The sequence below is a fragment of the Clinocottus analis genome, unplaced genomic scaffold (genome assembly GCF_023055335.1).
Source record: "Clinocottus analis isolate CAN_PGR_092001 unplaced genomic scaffold, fCliAna1.0.p SCAF_14, whole genome shotgun sequence".
Classification (NCBI taxonomy): domain Eukaryota; kingdom Metazoa; phylum Chordata; class Actinopteri; order Perciformes; family Cottidae; genus Clinocottus; species Clinocottus analis.
The window spans coordinates 3,477,650-3,499,720 of NW_027175865.1; the positions used below are offsets into that span (position 1 = coordinate 3,477,650).

The 22,071-nt window shown below is 43.8% G+C and overlaps 1 protein-coding gene across 2 annotated transcripts; it reads left to right on the forward strand.

Moving 5' to 3' along the window:
* Window positions 1-1,740: 1,740 nt before the first annotated feature.
* ago4 (argonaute RISC component 4) lies at window positions 1,741-18,425 on the forward strand. 2 transcript variants are annotated; one of them, XM_068575404.1, is made up of 19 exons: window positions 1,741-1,912; window positions 7,830-8,004; window positions 8,207-8,327; window positions 8,784-8,965; window positions 9,524-9,660; window positions 10,409-10,543; window positions 11,332-11,419; window positions 11,646-11,793; window positions 11,948-12,067; window positions 12,636-12,797; window positions 14,678-14,826; window positions 15,666-15,850; window positions 15,995-16,154; window positions 16,316-16,487; window positions 16,701-16,868; window positions 17,205-17,339; window positions 17,439-17,540; window positions 17,652-17,851; window positions 18,138-18,425. In XM_068575404.1, the coding sequence occupies exons 1-19, from the start codon at window positions 1,894-1,896 to the stop codon at window positions 18,244-18,246; spliced, it is 2,667 nt and encodes an 888-aa protein (XP_068431505.1). In that variant the 5' UTR covers window positions 1,741-1,893; the 3' UTR covers window positions 18,247-18,425. The 2 variants fall into 2 exon arrangements, with proteins under 2 accessions (XP_068431505.1, XP_068431506.1); XM_068575405.1 differs by having other exon boundaries at window positions 14,693-14,826.
* Window positions 18,426-22,071: the final 3,646 nt, after the last annotated feature.

Sequence of the window (22,071 nt, forward strand, 5' to 3'; positions counted from 1 at the left end):
CTTTCGCGCGCCGTGACAGCTGGCCCACAGTTTCTCCTCACTGAGGTGTCAATCGTCATTTTCTCGGATCCTATTGGTCTATTGGGGACGTTTGTATCCGCCCACTTTGACGTCATGGCTTGGTGTGAGCAGATTTTAAATCCCGTGGAAGCTCAAGCGTTGCGTTGCTAAATTGTTGCACAGCATTTCCAAAACAAAGTGGATAAGGAGGCACGTAAAACTAAAATATAAGAGTAAACATAACAATGAACATAAGCACAAAATGTAAAATCATATACACACAATGTCACACATATAATACTATGTAATATGGGTAACAGTAAGCTGCATTTCAAAATATGAACGTGCAAAATAAGCACATGTCATGGATAACAACACAATAGATAAAGAAATACATAAAGATGGTTTTATCTCTCTGGTGTATAAATAATCCCTGAGCATTATTTCATATAATACAGTTTTTAATAATGTGGAAATAAACCACATAGTTATAATGGGTTCCAGGCATGCATTATTAATGAACTCATGGTATGTAATGAGCATCCTAAATCATGAAGAGCACATTTGCAAAAGCCATCAAACATTGATCCTGTGGAGTAAGTCCTGCATGACTGCCCTCAGTGTGACGTTCCTAAAATCTTCCTCTTCTCTGAACTTGCATATTCTAAAACAAGAATGACCTACTGTGTCACATACATTAACAGTTTTGCTCCTCAGACAGCACATTGTGAACCTTCAGTGATGATATCTGCATCTTGCGTCAATACACTGACAGGACTTATATGTATGGACACTCTCTTAGCTCTGAATGATAATGTAATAATACTGGTAATTAAATTTCAACAGTGTAAGTTAAGTAAAATAACTAAGTAACATGCTTTTAATCGACGTGACAAGGCCAAAACTTTAATCACCACCCCTATACTAGCGAGCTGGATATCTGGCTCAGCAAAATAGTTATAATTTCTATTCAGATAAAGACTTTACATACAGAATATTTAATTACTTGAATACATTAATTGTTCTATATTGAACTACACAGGAACATAGTTCAAATAGCTCCCTCTTGGCCGACTAAGTCATGTAGAATAACACAAGTACATTTTTCTGACAGCTTAAGTAAGGACCATTTTGAATGCAGGACTTTTACATATATGTTTAAACCGTTGTAACTATTAAAGTAAAGCATCTGATTCAGTGGTGAAACAAATACTCTTTTATTTGAGCAAATAATTAAAACAATTTAAGTTATAGTGCTAGTTAGCACAATTCCTAATAATGTGTCATTATTTATTTGTATCTGGCATGAAGTGGAATCCCTAAAGTATCCTAATTAAGTAGGCTCTTTTCTAATCAACTTCATGAATTAAGTAACACAATTTATTATATAATAATAATTACAACTACTATGATCATATTATAGTATGTAAGTGAATGCTCTTTACACCCTTACTATACTTTCTTTACTATATTTATACACAAGCATATATAAATATATATATATATATATATATATATATATATATATATATATATATATATATATATATACATATATACATATATATGCACATATAAATGAATGTGTGTAGATACAACACACTGTATATTGTCCTATATTCATGAGATTTACAGTCAGAGCGGTACAGCAAATTACGCATGCGCACAGCCATCCCTACGACTTCTATCCGGCGCATGCGCACTTACAACTCCATAGAGCCAGCAGCAGCGGCGGTAGCTCAGGTCAGTTAGTTCAGTCAGCAGTCGTTCACGCATCTATCTTTATTCCCTTTTCTTAAATTAGCCACTCTAAGCTTCGCGATACCGCCCCCAGTAGCAGCCTCGGTACGGAGCCGCCAGGCCGGGACAGAGACGGAGACGGAGGCCTCGGCCATGGAAGCGCTCGGACCCGGTAAGAAAAAAATGTGAAAATAGAAAGCGCAGCAGCGGAGAGAGCGAGCCGTGTGCGGGACGCGTGTGCACAAATGTCGCATCACTGGGGGCCGCGGCTGCAGCGAGGCCTCGGAGCTCAGACGGGAAAACAAACCGAGGCCCAGCCCGTGTGTACATATATGTGTGTGTGTGTATACATGTGTGTGACTTTATTTACACCGAGTTGGAGACACGTTTTGTGCCTGTAGGAGGAGAGTTGGGGGTTTGATTTGTTTTTTCCAGAAACGTCTGCGCGGTTTTATTTATCTGAAGCACGCACTGCTCGTCGTGTCGGGGCTGGCATTGTGTGAGTGGGGATTTAACTAGGACCTTCCTGCCTTCCTTCCTTCCGCGTCGTGCTGTGTTTACGTTGTTTGCTCACGACGTGTTTTCGCTTTGACCACCCAACACGACCCCGTTCCGACAGCGGACACACAACATCGTCGAAATGTGTCCAAAATCGTACCCTTCCTGTATCAAAACACGTCCTGCGAAACCCTCTATATTTGTACCATCGCCATCAGGAACAGTGCGTCTCCTCGGGCTGCCCTCCGCTCCGTCCAAGATGACAGCGATGGGTGGAAAACTCAAATAAAGGGCAACAAAACGCATGTTTACCGGGCGTTAAACAAGCCAATGTGCGCGTTTTGTGACAAGTAACGTTATTACACTGTATTTTATGCATGCCTGTCATTGGTTCACGTGCCATGCGCCTGTTCGAGCCCAGCAGGGATGGATGGCGCTTTCATCGATCCGATCTGCAGGCCAGCTCCATATTATTCTCCTATATGATAACAAAGGCACTTGTTTTTGCAGCGATCTAATGATAAAAGTATGCGATGAGAAATCCGCCTTCCACCTGTACATCCAGCGGCACAACGCTTTTTTTATTGGCCAAAATATGTGTGCACCCCCCCCCCCCCCCCCGTCCTATACATAGACCCATTATGTTTGTGAAATGCGCTTTTGCATACATGAAGAATTGAGTCCAGCTTGCAGAGCTAATCACATTTTCTTGCCACACTGAATAAATTGTTTATTTTTGTTGACGCGTTGCATGTACACACACACATACACATACATTGCTTCCATGCTTTTGAAGGAAGGTGGTGGCATTAAGGACAACCCAGATGCAATTATTAAGGAGGGAATAAGCTTAAATGTTGAATGCCTGCACGCTTCTCGTTGTTTTGGAGATGACTGTATTGTACAATCATTCACAGGTGTGAGTGTGAGCTATACACAACCAGGCCAAGCCACCAAGCTCTCACCTCTGATAATAGCTGCTGCATTACATTCACCTGGTACATGCATTTGTCAGGAAGTAGGGTTATTCAATGCACAATTACCTCACTAGGTGTAGATTCAGGCTTTCTCTAGCAGTCATTGTTTAACCAGAATGAGGATGAACAGGGCCATTAGTATGGGTGTTGTGTCCAATCCCAGTGTCCTTTGACATTCATGTTGGCTTGATACTTGTATGCATGTTTGTAGAGCGACAGACGGGGGAACTGATATGCATGTTTATAGAGAGACAGACGCGTTGATGTGCAAAACAAGCTTTACTCAGTCGTTGTACTAAGTGGTGTAGACTCTGACCCAATCAGTTTCAATTCTACAAACAGCACAGTGATTTAAGAATGAGACTGTACTCAAACTTTATTTCAGACTCATGGTTTATATGTATATATATCTATATGTATATATATGTGTATGTATGTGTGTATGTGTGTGTGTGTGTGTGTGTTGATTTTCCAAACTACCAATTATATCTAGTGCTATAAAAGATGAAATTAGTGTTCAAATTTTAATCTGAAATGTTATCTGCCTCTGGTTCAGTTGCATGGGAAATCCCCCCCAAAGTTTGTGTGTACTGATGTGACGTCGGCCCCGTGTGCCTTCCCAGAGCAGCTTGTTTAATCTGTTCTCATTGTTTCGGTGAAACGACTGAAGTGTGGTGCTCAGAATTGAAGCAGTCGACACCAAAGCATTTGGTCTCGGACTGAAGGACAACAATTCACTGAGGGGGGCGGGGGGGGGGGGGGGGGTGAATTAAGCCAAGGATGAGCCCGCTTGAGTTGAAATTGTAATACCTTCAGTTAGAAATTCCAGACTATTTTGGAATATGCGACTCCACTGCGTACAGAGACGGGTGCAAAAAAGCCTTGAGGAACGTGAACGAATACAGTTTACGTCAAAACGTCGGATCGATTGACGTAGGTGATCACGGCAAATTTTTCTTTATTACACACAGACTACGCTATTTCAGCATTGCTTTGCTGATCAGATCTCTGTAGATGGCGTCAATTTTGATTTGTTCCTGACGCAAAAGCGGTGCTTCAAACTTCTCTACACTTCAGAGGGAGATGTTTTCTTCCTGGGAATGCTTTCTCACTCTTGCGTGGCTCTTTTCACAGTCCAGTGTCGTACCTTAATCCAGGTGCATTTGCAGGTGTGGGCGTCTGCATGCTCCCCGCTCAGTGCGGTTAGTCTCTGACTCATCACCAGGCCAAACCATCATTCTCATGCTTAGCTTAACCCCAGCTGTCTCTCTGCTTGATCACAGTGTGGTTACCAGGGACATTCATAGCATGAATGCTCTCTTGCTACTCTAACACACAATCTGATGTTTTTTGTTTTTTTTTAAACATGAGGTCAGTGTAGATTCATAGCAGGCGATAATCTTTGTGCCGTGTTGTGTTGCTCCTTGAAGATGTTGGCGGTCAATTTGGATCCGAGCTGAAAGACGCACGTAACCGGAGCAGAAAGACTCGTTTGGCTTCGGCGCAACTGTCATTTTCTGCGCCAGGGAAAGCTAATTTCACTTCCTCTGACTCAAAGTCGCTGCAGCTCTGTCTCACTTGGATCAGAGGCGTAACATTTTTAGGATGTAACTTAAATGCCAATTTGGAATGTAAGGGTCTCTTAATTGTGAATTATGTTTTATTATGTTTACCGTTATTCTGTTAAGCGCCACCAAAAAAATTCACACACCTGTTCAGATCAAATTAGTGCTCTTCCATAACGCACGGCAGGGTTGTTAAAGAGAAGAATAAAGCACACACAGTAAAAACAGAACACTTTTTATTAAAATACGTTTGTGACAAAGATAGAAGGGCGTTTTCAGGAAAGAAATCACTCAAGAGAGGGATGTCTTCTCGATGGATGTAATGTTCTTCTGCATATTTGTAGCTATAATTTAATTTCCCTGAAATGTTGGATGGTCATGTGATTTTCCTCCTGGTTTATTTTTTATTTTTTCCTTAGAAGCTGTAATTTTTTAAGCAAGAAATATTGAGATAATGCTACTCATCGTCTGGTTTCTCTTTCTCGTCCTTTTTGGATTTTTTTCCCCCATAGACTAAACGATAATCAGCATTTTGTTTGTACTCATAACCTCATCTGAGACGATGCAGAGAGAAAAAACAACAACGAACCCAGTCTATTGCGATTATGTTTAAAATGCATTTGAAGCTGAAACCTTTCGTCTGTGTCCACCAGTTGATTGACACTGTTTTGATAATCAAATGAATCATTTCAGTCATTATTATTTTAAGGCAGCTCTTCCTATCTCCAGCTGCTTGGTTGTGAGAATCTTTTTTCCCCTATTACAAAAAGTAAGGCTCAGACAAACATTTAAACCAACATTTTGTCAGCTAAACAGTCAAGAAATGAAACTATTAGTTGTGAGTTTTTAGCAAAGTGTTCATTTAACACCCTCGGTTGGGGGTGTTGGCTGTGGAGGAAGGATGAGTTCAGGCATTGCATGTTAAGACACATCTAAGTGTGGTAGTGTGGCAGCTGAGGAGGCTATATATAGGTACATCTCTGGTTTTGGTGAACGTGGAAGAGGAAGATCTCAAACTCGCTGCGCTGCTCTCCTCCAGAGTGAAACCCTTTCTGTCGTGCCTGTACATGCACGCGTTCAGCAGAGAAAGTACAACGTCGTACAATTCAATCGACCCGTTATCTGCAGGTCTTAAACTGCGTTTCATGTTTAAATTTAAAAAAAAAGGCCAGAGAAAAAAATACATTATTTTTTTGTTACGTTTGTGCAGTTTAATACATGTTATGTCATATCATACCTACTAGTTAACCTTTATACTTTCATAATTAAAGCTGTTATTAGACATTTAATCAATTGGTCAGTCCTCAAAATATTTTAAGAGTATTTATTAATCACAGAGTACAGCAGCTCTGCAATATGCGCTAGCGTGAACTTGTGCGAAAGAGGTCTCGACTCAATTGTGTGCTGAGTTTTGTGTCCATCGTTTGCAATTGGGCTGTTTTATCCAACTGCATTTTATTCAAATAATTTCAGCCACCCCCACGTGCATAAAACCAAAGATACGTTTTCCCGCTTGTAAAGCTTTCTGGGGACGCTGTCATTACTTCAACCAAAATGGAGGCGTCAAGGAATGCACTTATATTGAGTTACAATGCACTTTGAGTGTGTCAGTGTGCATTTGATACTTAACGTAGAATTATAGCAGCACTCGGTCGGTATGCCTTTTGTTGCTATCAGTAACGAGGCCAGCGGGACAAAGTGGAGTGAATCATCAGATGGTTTTAAATCCAAGTCGTGACAAAGAAAAACAGCCAGTGCAGCGAGCAGCTCCTCGTTGGAAACCGTATCATGAGCATAATAACGGCGCATAAAAGCAGGACTATAGCACAGTGTATAATCAAGCTAATGGTGTGTTTTGTGCGACGGAGGTGGCGGGTTGGGTCTCGAGGAGGAGGAGGAGGAGGAGGAGGAGGAGGAGAACGAGGAGGGGATTTGGGGCCCAGGCTGGATGGAGGGCATGTTAGGAAGCGTGTTTTCAGGAAGCGATGGGGAGGGTCCCGATTGTCCGTGCTCTCGCGCTTCACTTGCTAACTGGAGCGTGTGGGTGCATGGAGTTCAGGAGGACCCCCGCAGTCCCTTAGCTGTCAGTTAACAAAAGCTGTAAGCGGCCCCCGCCAACCTCCTCCAATACCACCAACACAACGTTATTTTAATATCGTTGGTGTGTGCGTGTGTGTATATATTTATATATATTTTTGATAATGTTAGCACTTGTACATTGGAGATGTCTGAGGTCTTCACCCATTTTGGCTACATGCTCCTCTACTGCCTGCAGATTTTTATGCAAGACGCCGCACCTATGGGAAGCACCTGTGCACATTACATACACTGCATGTGATGCGTCTGCGAGCGGGATGTGATGTTTGTGTGTGTGCTGTGTAACAGAAATCCCAGACCCCTCTGCGCGGCACCCCTCCATATGGCCCTGCTGCCGTCTGTCTGAGAGGAGCTCGGCCTTTGTCTCGGCTTGAGGGGTGGGCGCCCTTGTGTGTCTGGGTGGAGCTGGGGGGCGGGCCGAAGGATAATTGGAGGTCATTGTTTCGCCGGCCCCTTGTTGACCCATGTAGGTCAGGGGGCCGGGGGTTTCGGATCAATCAAACATGCGTATGTGTGCCGGCGGGTGCCTGCGAGGCCATTTCAGTGCATTCAAGCAGGTGTCACTGATGAGATAGTTTGCAACAAGCTCGGCATTACGTCGCCCACGTTCCCCTTCTCGAATCTGACATTTAATGCACAAGATCAGCGCACACACTGTCCCTGTTACCCGCTTTGTTAACGTTTAGAACAAATGTCAAACGTGGTTTATCTGAAGCGGGGCCCTTTGGTGACGAGGAATCCGTGCCGAGCGTTTTCTTCCGAGAGGCTGGTAGGTTAAGTCTTCACTGGAGGGAGGAAGCTGACAAATGTTGCGGGAACATTTACAATGAAGGAAGTTGCTGATGGTCTTATGCAAAGTAGGGACTCGCCTGTCAATAAAAGTAACGGCTATTCTTCCTGGTCTCTTAAGATGGTGGTAACTCAGTCATTTTTTCTCTCTGCCTCTCTCCAGGGCCGCCGGCCCCTCCTCCTTCTCTGTTCCAGCCTCCGCGGCGTCCCGGCCTTGGCACGGTGGGGAAACCCATCCGGCTCCTTGCCAACCACTTCCAGGTGCAGATTCCCAAGATTGATGTCTATCACTACGATATCGACATCAAGCCTGAGAAACGGCCTCGGAGGGTCAACAGGTAAATCCTCACAACAGGTTTAGATCATCTTGAGATGCCTGTTGCATCTGTAGCTTTTATAAACTCTGACCCGTTTTAGATGCTAATAAATGGGTAAATTGGGGGGGAGAAAGGAAGTATTTTAGTTTTATTGCAGTGAAGTCACCAGAATGAAGTCACTGGCATGCCTGTGTTTTTGGCTCACCGCCCTTTTGTCTCCCAGGGAAGTGGTGGACACCATGGTGCGGCACTTCAAGATGCAGATCTTTGGAGACCGACAGCCTGGCTACGACGGGAAGAGGAACATGTACACAGCACATCCATTGCCAATTGGGAGGGACAGGGTTGGTATTTTTAAACTCGGCTTGTACAACCATTAACTTGTGCCTCCTTTTTTGAAAAACAATTGAAATTTGTTCCATTTCAAGACCCTCGAGTCTCGTAGTCGTGTCATGTTATGGTGAAATTAGGGTGTTTTAAAATATATTTAGTTTCACATTTCAGCTCCTTAAACCAGATTTGCATCAGAATTTAATAAATAATTTACCCTTTTTCGCTTCTGGTCTACACCTGTGGACTGTGGCTAAACTAATGTTGTGTTTCAATATGGATCTTTTGTCGTTCTAAAAAGTAGGAGTCTGTTTTTTGCCCTCTTTATTTCAATCTACTTTGCCCTTGGGTGTTCATTGGCTTTTATCTGTCCCCGTCACCGGTTCTTCAATCCATTTCCCTCCGCTTATCTTTTGTTTCCTTCTCTCCCTTTGTCCTCTTCCCCCCCCCCCCCCCCCCCCCTTCTTTAGGTGGATCTGGAGGTGACTCTGCCTGGCGAGGGGAAAGATCAAACGTTCAAGGTGTCTTTGCAGTGGGTGTCTGTGGTCAGTCTTCAGATGCTGCTGGAAGCCCTGACGGGTCACCTGAACGAGGTCCCAGAAGATTCGGTTCAGGCTCTGGACGTCATCACGCGGCATCTGCCTTCCATGAGGTACCGCCACTCGCCTCAAACGCTCCACCCACATCCCTGACAGAGTTATTGCTTCTCATCTTTTATTTGCCCGTGTTACTTAATTTCCTGCCGCCGTGCGTCTTTGTGCATCATATTAAACTCATTTTAAACATCAGCCTTCGTACAGTAACCTGTGCTCGTCATTCGTTTCGCTCGTCGCGTGGCGACAAATTCTATGAGAACAGTCCTCTTGTTTTCTGCCTGTTGCTAAGTAAACAACATGTTTCCTCCATTTCTGGAATATTGTCAGACACTTGTTATTTTTTTTATCTAAAAAAGGTGTGAATTTATAGTTTTTTTTTAATGTTCATTTGCAAACGTGTCTCTTAAAGGGTCCTCCGCTGCTTTCACCGTCTGCTCTGAATCAGAAACCAAAATGTGGTTTTGTGTTACTGTTATATTTGTTTGTTTTCCATGATAAACAAAGTTTAAACTTGATCCGGCTGATTTTTATGAAAAGGAAAAACAATCTTGTGAACAATTGATGACTTGAGGTGTGACTTTTGGTCCATTATTCAACGTTTTTTCTGTGCTCAGGTATACTCCTGTGGGGCGCTCGTTTTTCTCCCCTCCGGAGGGCTATTACCATCCTCTGGGTGGAGGCAGAGAGGTGTGGTTCGGTTTTCATCAGTCTGTCCGTCCGGCCATGTGGAATATGATGCTCAACATCGACGGTAAGAGCTAGCCGCCTTCTGCTGTGATTTTATTCTGATATTCGATGTGTCTGTTAACTGACAGATACAAGAAATATTGCGACGTATCAGCGTTTACTCAGAAAGACGTACTGTAGATGTACGCACACAATCACTGACGACCAGCTACTGATTGTGTGGAAAATAACTAAATACATTTTAGTTTCATTTCCACCATCATATTACTCGAAATGTGTGGATTGTATTCCACGAGGTTCCCCCGACAATGCATCACCTTTTAATTTTTTTTTAAACCTGGAGGCTGTTGTTGTCGCCAGTAAAGTCAGTTGAAATTGTAAAACTCTGTATTTCACAAGGGATTTCGGCACTAAAACCAGTTCCTACATTTATTCAGGGTAAAGAAGGTAGTTGAGATGCCCGCTTGACACCAAGACCAAAAACATAAACTCACTCTATGATCCACACTGTTTAAAATACTTTATTACTGGACTAAGAGGGTTTGCGCTCTCGATGGCGTGTTTGTTTGTATCCATTCGGTAATATTGAAAAGTAATTCTTGTGTGGAGATATTTGGCGTTGTGAATGAGATCAGGACGTTCATTCAGGCCGAGTGAATGAGCTTTAAAGCTCCCTTTTTGGCACCGTTCTACAGTTTGACCGCACTCTACGTAGGACATGCAGCATCGAGGACTCATTTGGCTTGCGTTCAGTTTATTGATTGAAGGGACCGATTGGCTGAGTATTGTCATATCTGTCCCCCCCCCTTCAGTGTCAGCCACAGCTTTCTACCGCGCTCAGCCTGTGATCGAGTTCATGTGCGAGGTGCTCGACATACAGAACATCAACGAACAGACCAAACCACTGACGGATTCGCAGCGAGTCAAATTCACCAAGGAAATAAGAGGTAAGAGCTCAATACCAGCACAGAGACACAAACATATCTTTATGAGTGTATGTGTGTATGCATGCCGACTGCTGCCAAGAAGGACAAAAGGGTCAATGTGAACAGAGATGCTCACGTATGCACAACAACTGTACATGGAAATATTTGCTACACAGCGAGTCACACATTACAGATAGTTATGGGCCTGCAGGGCACATGGGTGTTTGTTTTTATGCAGAGTGCAAGAACTAAAGAAGCTGCTCCCACTCACACACATTCATGCTGCACACCCACTAAACACACACACAAACACACACACTCTACTTGGCCTCCACCAATGCTTAACTCTTGTTCTTAGCCACAGGGGGACAAAGGATCGGGTTTCTCAAATCAGAAACTATGTCTGAGCTTTAAAAAGTCCTTTGAATGTGTCTCCTGAATACAACTTTCGTTCATAACTCACCGATTTATTGTTTTGAATGCAAGAAAATACTGCTTTTCCAAACAACTCCGGTCTCTGTTTGTCTTCACTCCTGTCTATTGTAAATACCCAAAGAACCAACAAATAATCCTGCAAGAAATAACCCTGTTTTCCTCAGATAGTGTGGCATTTCTAGCTGCTTATTTTTCTTCGGCAGGCCCATGTAAGCTTTGCGAAGTCTCCTTTTTGAGCTGAGATGTAACAAGTGTGTAAAGTGAAGTTGCAGAGAGCGGGACTGTCAGCATTTGTCGTGATCTCACGGCATCTGAAATTGCTGCCTCTTCCCCATGCCTCTGTGACGGTGCGTTCTCGTATGTGTTTTAAACAGGCTTAAAAGTTGAGGTCACACACTGTGGTCAAATGAAGAGGAAGTACCGCGTGTGCAATGTGACACGCCGACCTGCCAGCCACCAGACGTAAGTGTCCACACTCGTCAGCTTGTTCACCGCCACATGGCAGCGAAGGCCACATTGTGTGTGCGTGCGTGTGTGTGTGTGTGTGGGCGTGTTCTGAAATCCACTAAATAGTCGTAACATTGTAAAGACACAATGAATGATTGATTCATTAAATCTTTTTTGTGTGTTTTTATACCCTTGTGGGCTTTCCTTGTGCGATTTCCTCACATTTTCCATTCATTCACAGGTTCCCCTTACAACTTGAGAACGGCCAAGCCATGGAGTGCACTGTAGCACAGTATTTCAAGCAGAAGTACAATCTGCAGCTCAAATATCCACACTTACCCTGTTTGCAAGTCGGACAGGAGCAGAAGCACACCTACCTTCCCCTGGAGGTGAGCAAGAGGCTGTTTTTATATGATTGAAATATCATTTTTGTTAAGTGTTTGGCAAGCATCACCAACTCTGACATTCTCCCCTCTTTAAGTTTCCTGCTGTGTCCGATTGATTTTTAGTTGAACTCATGAAACGTTTCTTCCCGCTCCGCAGGTCTGTAACATAGTAGCAGGCCAGCGCTGCATCAAGAAGCTGACGGACAACCAGACATCCACCATGATCAAAGCTACCGCTCGCTCGGCCCCCGACAGACAGGAAGAGATCAGCAGACTGGTGAGTGTTTCCTCTTGGGACGCCAGTAAAAAAAATTACATTTACCGATATGAACCAGGGCATACGCCACTCGCGTACAGGTAATGCAAGAAAAGTGTTTTGGCCTTTCGGTTACACCCGACTGTGTATTAGGCCACTTAAAAAAAATGTTTTGCGCCGTTTTCATCGTCTCTGAGGCGTCGCTAACGAGGCAACCTGTCGTGCAGCAGCAGCATGAAGGCATTTATAAACGAAGTGGCAGAATACATTTTTATGTTTACACATGAATGTGCAGTTACTCTTCCACTATATTGAGGAACAGAGGCGTCAGATCGCTCTATGGAGGTCACTGTTACATTATCAAACACTTAAAACAGACCACAACAGTTTTTTTGAGAGTGGACTAGGCCTCAGTCTTTCCTAAATGCCAAATATGAGAGAAATTCGCAAGTCAAGTCTGTGTATGTCTTTTTTTTTTAAATATTTCTTTTTCATTTCTCAATCAAAATGTGTCTCTTTTTTTTACTATCACTTATCTCGGGCAACCAACACCTTACGCCCCTCCCTCACGGTCTCCTCCTTTCCCCAGGTCAAAAGCAACAGCATGGTCGGCGGCCCGGACCCGTACCTGAAAGAGTTTGGCATTGTGGTGCACAACGACATGACCGAAGTGACAGGGCGTGTGCTCCCAGCGCCCATGCTGCAGTATGGGGGCCGGGTCAGTACGGACACGGGGCGCGACTGTGGCAGGGTGAGTACTGGACGCGGGCTGCAATCTGAGATTGTGGGCGGGGTTTGGGGGGCATCTGAGGGAATGCTGGGAAAATACGGCGTTTGCAGAAGTCACTCACCGGAAGGGTTAGAGTTTATGATGTTTTTTTTAAAATTATTATTATTATTGAACTATTTGAGATTGAAATACTCAATAAAAATGATACAATCTGCACCTTTTTTTTAAATTAACTCAGTAGCTCAATTTTAGATCTCTTCTCCATGGCAACAGCAGCCGTGGCTCATCGGTATTGTGTTTTTTTTTTTTTCCAATGTGTAAATATAAGGAAGCTATTAAAATGACCGTTTCAATTGGAAATACAGATTCTATGGAGAAAAAATAACCACCCTCTTCCTCATTTATGCAACTCTCTAAACAGTAAATTAATTCAGGTGGTGACTAGATGACAGTATTCAATTTATGCAGAGCTGGAAGTTGCCCCATGTTACAGTCTGCAGTCTGTTAAGTGCACCTCTTTAAATACTCTGTCCCTTCACTGACAGGTTCTAAGTCTGTAAATATTGCAGTGTATGTACAGTAGATGAAGGCTTAGGTTTTCATCTGTTGCATCCACTAGTGTTGTTAAGGAGAAGAGTGGCGATGAGGAGCAAGTCACTGCAGACTGCTGAGGTTCACCCACTGAATCTCAAACCTGCATTTGCATCCAGCTCGTCAACAGAAGACATAAAAATCAACATTTTATCGAGATGAGAAATTGGCCTGAAAGGGATGCATACCTTTTGATTCTGATATTTACTGGTTGTTAGATGAGAGAGAGGCTGAATTGAGATTAAAGGATTTTGTGTAAAGGGAGGCGAGAAGGGATGCGCTACAACAGGATAAGACTCTTAGTCACCCAGCATTAAAGTAAAACCTGTCTGAAAGATTCACTTTTCAAAGCCTGTTTGACTTTAACTCAAAAAAATGTGCTGTAATACAGCACTGCACCCATAGGCACTGTTACAACTTAATGGATCTTTGTTGGGCGGTAATTTGTTCAGTATATGAGCCAGCTTCTCCCTTTTTATACTATATGAAATCTAGAATCTTTTTTTACAGAAGTACAGCAGATTGTTCCTTGAAAACCCAACAAAAAGCTCTTCTATTCCAGTGCCAGACTTAAATCCCACTATTGGCTAATTTACCCGAGATCCCATCGCAACGCTCTTTCTGAAAGGCTTGGCGACTCGCCTGCTGGGATATCGAGTCTAATCGGCTTCCAGTGAAATGCCCTTAAATGCAGACTGAAAGCTTCTCCCATTCCCGCGATCGCTTGTGATGAATTAAATCAACATTTTGTTCCATTTTAAAATGTCATGCGGACGTTTGTTGGACATACAGTTGGCTCAGAGAATGCACAAAAGGAAGGCCCTCCCTGAAGTGACTGTACGTTCAGACAACCTGCGGTCATTCATTCGGTAGATTCGATCCTGTGACTCTGATTACGTTGCAAACATTTGAGACGATCTGGGGATGCGACGGAGAAGCTCTTGAACGTCTCCTGGCACGCCACACCCACGTAGTTCATTGTGGTCGCTCGCTTTGGAGAATATAAGCTTCTAATTCCTTTGGCAAATCTTGTTAACTTAATGGAAAGCCACTGCCCTTTTTGAATTTGTAGTCACAATCACACTCTGGAGTCGGACCACTCGGCTAATGACGCGTCCTCTAATAGATACACAGCTCCTGATATGGGATGTTACAAAATCAGGATAAACACAGACGTGAAGATTTATCTCCAAAATGAGTCTTTACCAGCTGGGTGGGCTTGTGACGCTTGTCAAGGTTTGAGTGAATGCGTTTGGTTGTAGTATCTGTTGTATTGGCTCATCCAACCGGGGGGTTGACTAAGAGGCTAGGGACTCTCTCCGCAGAACAAAACCGTGGCCACGCCCAACCAGGGCGTGTGGGATATGAGAGGGAAGCAGTTCTACGCCGGCATCGAGATCAAGGTCTGGGCCGTGGCCTGCTTCGCCCCACAGAAACAGTGTCGAGAGGACCTGCTCAAGTGAGTCTCTGCGCCGTGTGAATGAGTCATTTTTCCAGAAATGCACATGAAAAAGGGGGTTTTGTGTGAAATGACCAAACACTCTTTGGATGGATTGTCATGACATTTGGTGCAGAAACATGAACAACCCTTTAACTATGAAGGTAGATTTGTGTCTTTTTTACCTGAGCAAATTTCTTGTTTGTAAGTAAATTGTCTCCAAATCTTTGCTCTCAATTCCAAAAATTGCTATCTCAAAAAAAAAAGAAAACGCTCTAAAAACTAAAATTTGTTCTCCAAAAAAAAAAAAAGCTCTCAAAAAAAATGCTGTCAAAATTTTTTTTTTGGAGCTGTTTTTTAAGAGCAACTTTTAGTTTTGATACCATTTTTTTTATAAGAGCAACTTTTTTTTTTTTTTTTTTTTTAAGAGCGTTTTTTTTTAAGCGCAAATTTTAGTTTTCAGAGCATTTTTTTTTTTTTTTAGAGCAAAGATTTTGAGATAATTTTCCTACAAACAAGAAATTTGCTTGGGTAAAAAAAGACAAATCTACCTTCATATTTAACTGCCCGCGCACAATCATTCGGTCAGTCAAATTTTGAATTTGTCCATGACATGACTTTAGTATCAAAGCCCTGCAAACATTCGTATCCATTTTTCTGATCTGTACTTTGTGTACTAAAGCACTAAACGAAAGATGGTGACCACGGTAAACAGGAGCAGGTTAGCATTTAGCTCACATCCTAGTACAGCCTCTTGCATCAGTTTAATAAATCTCTTTTCTCCCTGCTACGTTGGGTTGCATTGGATGTCGTCTGCTTGTGCTGCTCATTTCTGATGAGCGTCTAATGCTTCTTAACAGGAGTTTCACTGACCAGCTGCGAAAGATTTCCAAGGATGCCGGGATGCCCATTCAAGGCCAGCCATGTTTCTGTAAATACGCCCAAGGAGCCGACAGCGTGGAGCCCATGTTCAAACACCTCAAGATGTCTTACGTGGGTCTGCAGCTGATCGTGGTCATCCTGCCCGGAAAAACACCAGTCTATGGTAAGAACGGGGCGAGTGACGGTTCGAGTACAGACACGTACTCCTTGCTTTAGAATTAAATGAGCAAACAGCTTTTAGACAAGAGGATGAAGAAAACATCATTTCTGTGTCATTGAACGTGGTTATCTCCGTATGTGTCTCCAGCCGAGGTGAAGCGGGTGGGCGACACCCTCCTCGGCATGGCCACGCAGTGTGTGCAGGTGAAGAACGTTGTGAAGACGTCCCCTCAGACCCTCTCCAACCTGTGCCTCAAGATCAACGCCAAGCTCGGAGGCATCAACAACGTCCTGGTGCCTCATCAAAGGTCAGCACGGATTTTATTCATTTCTTCCTTTACTGTTTCTTGGCTTTCGAACGTTTTTCGCGGACTTTCCCTAATTTCTAAACCTAGAACCGCTCTAAGAAATGGCCTGTAAGGAAAAGTCCAAGATACCAATAGTGTTTTGTGTCCCGTTCTCGGTTCAGGCCCTCAGTGTTCCAGCAGCCGGTCATCTTCCTGGGTGCGGACGTCACACATCCTCCAGCAGGAGACGGGAAGAAGCCGTCCATCGCGGCGGTGGTGGGCAGCATGGACGGCCACCCCAGCCGATACTGCGCCACGGTGCGAGTCCAGACGTCGAGACAGGACATATCCCAGGTAACTTATTCGTGAAAGTGACATTTTCATCGTGACAACTCGTATCGAGTAATTCCTTTTTCATAATAAATAAATAAATATATATATTCATCAATCACTTTGGCATCATCCAGTGTTTAAATGCTGTTACTAGCTATGAATGTAAATATTTCTATTTCAGTTGTTCACCTTCGAACTGAAGTTTACTTTAAGTTTTTTTTCTTTTGTGAACAGTGCCCTACTCCTCCAACCAATCAGGAGCAGCTCTTCAGCCAGGAAGTAATCCAAGATTTAACCAACATGGTGCGAGAGCTGCTCATCCAGTTCTACAAGTCCACTCGCTTCAAGCCCACACGGATCATCTACTATCGCGGTGGAGTGTCGGAGGGACAAATGAAACAGGTGAGAGCTTTGCTGTATTTGTGGGCCCCCAAGAGCGATGCTACTCAGCAGGGATGGCAGCTGTGGTGATTTGTATCACCTGTATTTGCACCTTATTGTTATCTCAGACTTTTATATTGCACCCTTGTTATATTTTGACACATTTCACTTTGTACTGTAACTGCTGCACGGCATGAACGCAGTTTTATCTTTTTATATTAAAGATGACACGCTGCTTGTGAACAGGCACCAAAACAAGTGTCACAGGAAAATGATTTTCAACCGTAGTATATCAAGGCAACATGTTGCATAGGAAACATTTCAAGTGTGTGTGTGTGTCTCTGTGTGTGTTTTCAGGTGGCGTGGCCGGAGCTCATAGCCATCAGGAAGGCCTGTATCAGTCTGGAGGAGGATTACAGGCCGGGCATCACCTACATCGTGGTTCAGAAACGTCACCACACTCGTCTCTTCTGCTCTGACAAATCTGAGCGGGTCAGTTGGCGTTCTCCTCTCCAAGATGTGTGTGTGCTATTTAATTGCCTTCTATTGTGCGAGTCTTGACATAACATCTTAACCGATCGTCCGCTGCAGGTGGGGAAGAGCGGTAACGTCCCAGCAGGCACCACGGTGGACAGCACCATCACACACCCGTCCGAGTTTGACTTCTACCTTTGCAGCCATGCTGGGATTCAGGTGAGGGTCGCACATTTTCCGTAGTTGGTGCAACATAAATTACACAAAAGTAGTTTTTGTTTGTGTGTGTCACCAAGTTATTGACGCGTGCCATGTAACATCTCCCCTCAGGGAACCAGTCGTCCGTCCCACTACCACGTCCTGTGGGACGACAACTGTTTCACCGCCGATGAGCTGCAGCTCCTCACCTACCAGCTGTGCCACACCTACGTCCGCTGCACCCGCTCCGTCTCCATCCCGGCTCCGGCCTACTACGCCAGGCTGGTGGCTTTCCGAGCCCGCTACCACCTGGTGGACAAAGACCACGACAGGTGAGGCAGCCTTGGATGTCTGTGGCTCCAGTTCATGGAAGATAGTTTCTTTTATTTATATATGTATATCTTGTTCTAGTTTGGATGAGATTTATAGAGCATCCGGTCTCTGCAAAGCACTTTATAACATTTGTTTGAAGACAGACTGGACCTCTTACCTACCAGAACACCTCTTCTGAGTCCGGTCTTCATCAATGTGCTTGTTTTCTCCTCCAATTTAATTTTTTTGTGTCGTGGTTTCATTACCAATAGTCAAACTGAACTCTGCCCTCTCTCTGTCTTGCAGCGCTGAAGGAAGCCACGTGTCGGGCCAGAGTAACGGCCGGGACCCCCTGGCCTTGGCCAAGGCAGTTCAGATCCACTATGACACCCAGCACACCATGTACTTCGCCTAAGCTAGCAAGCGAGCGTGTCAGCCAGTCCACCCGCAGATTCTTCTTCTGTCTTTTAATCTCTTATTTGCCAGTCTCTCTCTTCTTATCTCTCTCTTTCTTTCTTTCGCTCTCTCTTCATATCCTTGTCTCTTTATCTTCACACTCACTCTACATTTTCTAAATCTGCACCAAAGCGGCTCTCGGACAGGGGGGAGGGGAGGGGGGGGGGGGGGGGTAAGGGGTAAGGGGGGAAGGGGAGGGAGGGAGGGAGGGAAGGAGGGAGGGAGGGACGGAAGGGAGGGAGGGAGGGAAGGGAAACCTGCTGTGTCTCAATATCAGCAGGTTTTTTTTATTTCAAGGAACAATCGCCAACCAGCGTTCCCAATCGAGCCGCCTCTCAAACCAGCAATCCAGCACTGCAAACCCCGAGGAGAGGGGGTGGGGGGGTTTCCAATGCACAAAAGGAGAGAAAACAAACAAAAAAACAACACGAAAAAACAAAAACAAACCACATACACATATACTACAAGTTGAGCCATTATTTTTGAGTTTGTTTTTGTTTTTTCTATGTGAATGTCTGCACTCTTGTGTTTGTAAGATACACTGAGCAAGGGAGCGGACCGGCACAGTGTGTGTCGGCCAGCGCAGCTCTTCAGCTCTCCCAGCTAAGCAGGACTCTTATCTACTTTTACCTCAAAGCCCCTTTGGGCAAAATCTGTCACACGGTCTTGGGTTTATTGGGTGGTCGGGAGGGAACTCTACATGAAAAAGAGATGGAGGGGAGTCAACCTTTTGAGAATTATATATATTTTTTTTCTCCTTTTTACGAGTGTGTGTGTGTGTTTTAACCTTTTTCTCCTTTTATGGTGTTTAACAAGCGAGGTGACCTGGGTGTCCACGCCCATTACTGTTTTCCTCCCATCTTAGCGAAGAATATGCGTTTTTTGTGTGTTTGTGCGTCTCTGTATATACATGTACTCGTGTATGAGTGTGTTTGTGTGTGTATGTATGTATGTTTCATGGCAGGCCACTGAATTGTAAAGGGAAATCAAGGAGATAACTGCTGTAAATGCCTCAGATTTGTTGTTTTTATATTCACACATACAGTACATATAAGCATATATTTACATCTATAGAGCAACTTTGAGACATATGACATAAACAGGCCTCCTAGAGGCTGGTGTGGGTATTTGTAGCAGCCCTGGCTCACTTGTTAGTTGAAATGCTTTCAGTTACATTTCTTTTAAAAAAAAATTTTTTTTAATGGTTTGGGGGCGGAGGGGATTTGCACATTTGAGAGCCAGTTGCTCCTTTTGTGCCTCAAAACATCATTGGATCCCAGAAGAAACACAAAAGGCAACTAAATCCATTTCAAGTAGCAAGTGAAGTCGGGTCTGACTGTAGCAGTGGTCACCGTGGTCTGGCCTGAGACCGGCTCAGCAATCGCGACCTGTCGACTGGCTGCAGGCATTAAAACGCAGAGTATGGTCTTTATCAGCCTTGCTGTCTGTGTGAAAAGCAGGATCCTATTTTTCTTTGGACCTGACTTATCTGAAAGATTATATGACGACACTGCTGGACTTTACTTTTCTTTTTTTTGGTTTGTCATAGAAGTAGTATCAAGGGCCAGAAACCAACGTAGTTTTTTGAGGTCTCCTTTGCTAATATTGGCCAATTCATTGCACTGACCCGGGACGCTAGGCAAGCAACAGAGGGCACTCAATCTCTCTTAACTTTATGCATTTATACATACGAATCAACAAAGCAGATTTGTAAAAGTTTAATATAAGATGTTTTGTGGTTATCTTAAGAAAAAAAAGCAACAAAAAAAAAACAACGGTTGTTTTTAGAAATTGGTAGTTTATCGTGGATGTTGTTGTCGTTATCGTTGTTGTCAATGTTGTTACTATCGTGATGAAAATTTATGGTCCGCGGCAAAGCCAGTGATCTAGTTACTAGTGCGACTTCAGGAATAGACATCCGTTGTTGAGCTGCAGGTTAGCGCGTAGAGCTTTTTGGGTTTCTTTTGTAGCACTCTGGCTAATGGTGAGAGGAAGTCGGCCCCAAGAGGATGAATTCACGCCTCCTTTTCCGTCGGTTTCCGATGCGAGCGAAACGCAGCGGCAGATTGGAGTTACTGCGTAGCACTCTGACTGGTAAATCGGGTCTGCCGCTGTGCGCGCCGCTCGGCTGGCATCGAATGGTTTTGATCAGATGGATGGAGAAATCAGGGATTGTAATCAGAACGAACCTAGATTAAGGGATTTGTTTAAAAGAGAGAAAAAAAAGAAAATGGTTTGATAGGCAATGAGTTGAATTTTTAGATTTTTTTTTTTTATTAAAATGGTTTCTATGACTCTGTGTATTTGAAGTATACCCACCTTTTTAAAGTCTCTGCTATTTGACGGTGTTTGTTTTCATATTTTTATGCATTTTTAACACTGGATAAAATGAATTGACAATAAGCATAAGCACTGCCCACGGACCCCCGCTCCGCCCGCCCCTGTGCGAACAACCCCTCGGCGGTCACCTCCTCCCCCCCCTCTTCAGTTGCGCTTAGGTGAGGGAGAGTTTGTAGAAACGGTCGGCGCGCACGCCTCATCAGGAAGGGACCGCTCAGCTAAAACCCTTTTGTAATAAACCACCCGTAAAGCAGCAGGTTTACTATGAATGAGTTTGAGCACCTGCCTGTTGGAGGCGTGGGCGTTGGCAGTGGACAGGAGCGGAGAAGTGAGAGGAGGAGGGGAGGGGGGGGATGTAATACAGGGAGGGAGGGGAGGGGGTTGTCCAGGCTTTGCATGCAATAAGGTTTTTTTTTCTTTTTAAACGTGCACTAGTTTCACCAAGCCAAGTGGGCTGGGGTTGAACATTCATGTGGCATTTTCGACGGGGAACGACTCGACGTTTTTAAACCCAATATTTGATCGTTGAAGCATCCAGTCCGATAAATGATCACTCCCCCTTTTTTTTTTTTTTTTTTTGTAACATGACATTGCAAAGCAATATTTACCCAGTTGTAGTTTTCAAACGTGGAAAAACAAAGCTATAATTCTACTCATTGTGGTTGTTGGTCTCTCACTATTGTGTATCTGTACTATAATTTGTCTTTTTTGTTTGTTTTGTTTTTGTTGCTTGTATCAATCAGTGGGAATGTGCATTTGGTGGAATAGTTACGTAGGCTTTAGACAATTTTCTTTAAAATAACACAAATTTAGACTTTGCTCGCCTGCATGCCAGAGTATTTGTCCTTTTAAAAAAATAAAAAAAAAGAACTGAAAAAAAGAACAACAAAAAACTTTTGGGGAATCATATTTATTATGAGAAAGGAAAAAATTACAATCGCTTTTTTTGGGGGGGAGGGAGGGGTAAATGTTTATCAATTTAGTGGGACTGTTTTAGGCTAGCAATATTTGTCAAGTCTCTCTTAAGATGCTTTTTAAAGATTCCTACACAAATGTCAGTGATTTGGGAGGTACAAGCGCTTCTCTGAGGGGAGGGGCCCGGCTCTTTGTCGCGTCCATATTCAAACGAGGTACCTTCTTCAAACGTGGACCCGTTAAAGACCAAACCCCTCCTCTCTTTGCCAGGTTACCCGTAGCGAGTATCCACATTGTCTCCTCGTTCCTGGTTTGTACCTGTGGCCACACCTCTTGGTGGGTGGGTGGGTGGGGGGGAGGAGGGGGCTCTCCTGTCTCCGTGGCAACTCTGCTGACCCCTCACAAATGCACTTCCTCTTTGTGAAGGGGTCCCCATGGCATCAAGGGAGCAGGATTACCTCTTTTTAACCTTTTTAAAAACAATCCATAATTCTTTCTGTGCCCCAATAGAGAGAGCATGAATTATTTT

Coding starts and splice junctions, on each gene's coding strand:
- ago4 (XM_068575404.1), top strand. Junction 8,328..8,783: donor TGCCAATTGGGAGGGACAGG/GTTGGTATTTTT, acceptor CCCCTTCTTTAG/GTGGATCTGGAGGTGACTCT. Junction 15,851..15,994: donor CGGAAAAACACCAGTCTATG/GTAAGAACGGGG, acceptor ATGTGTCTCCAG/CCGAGGTGAAGCGGGTGGGC.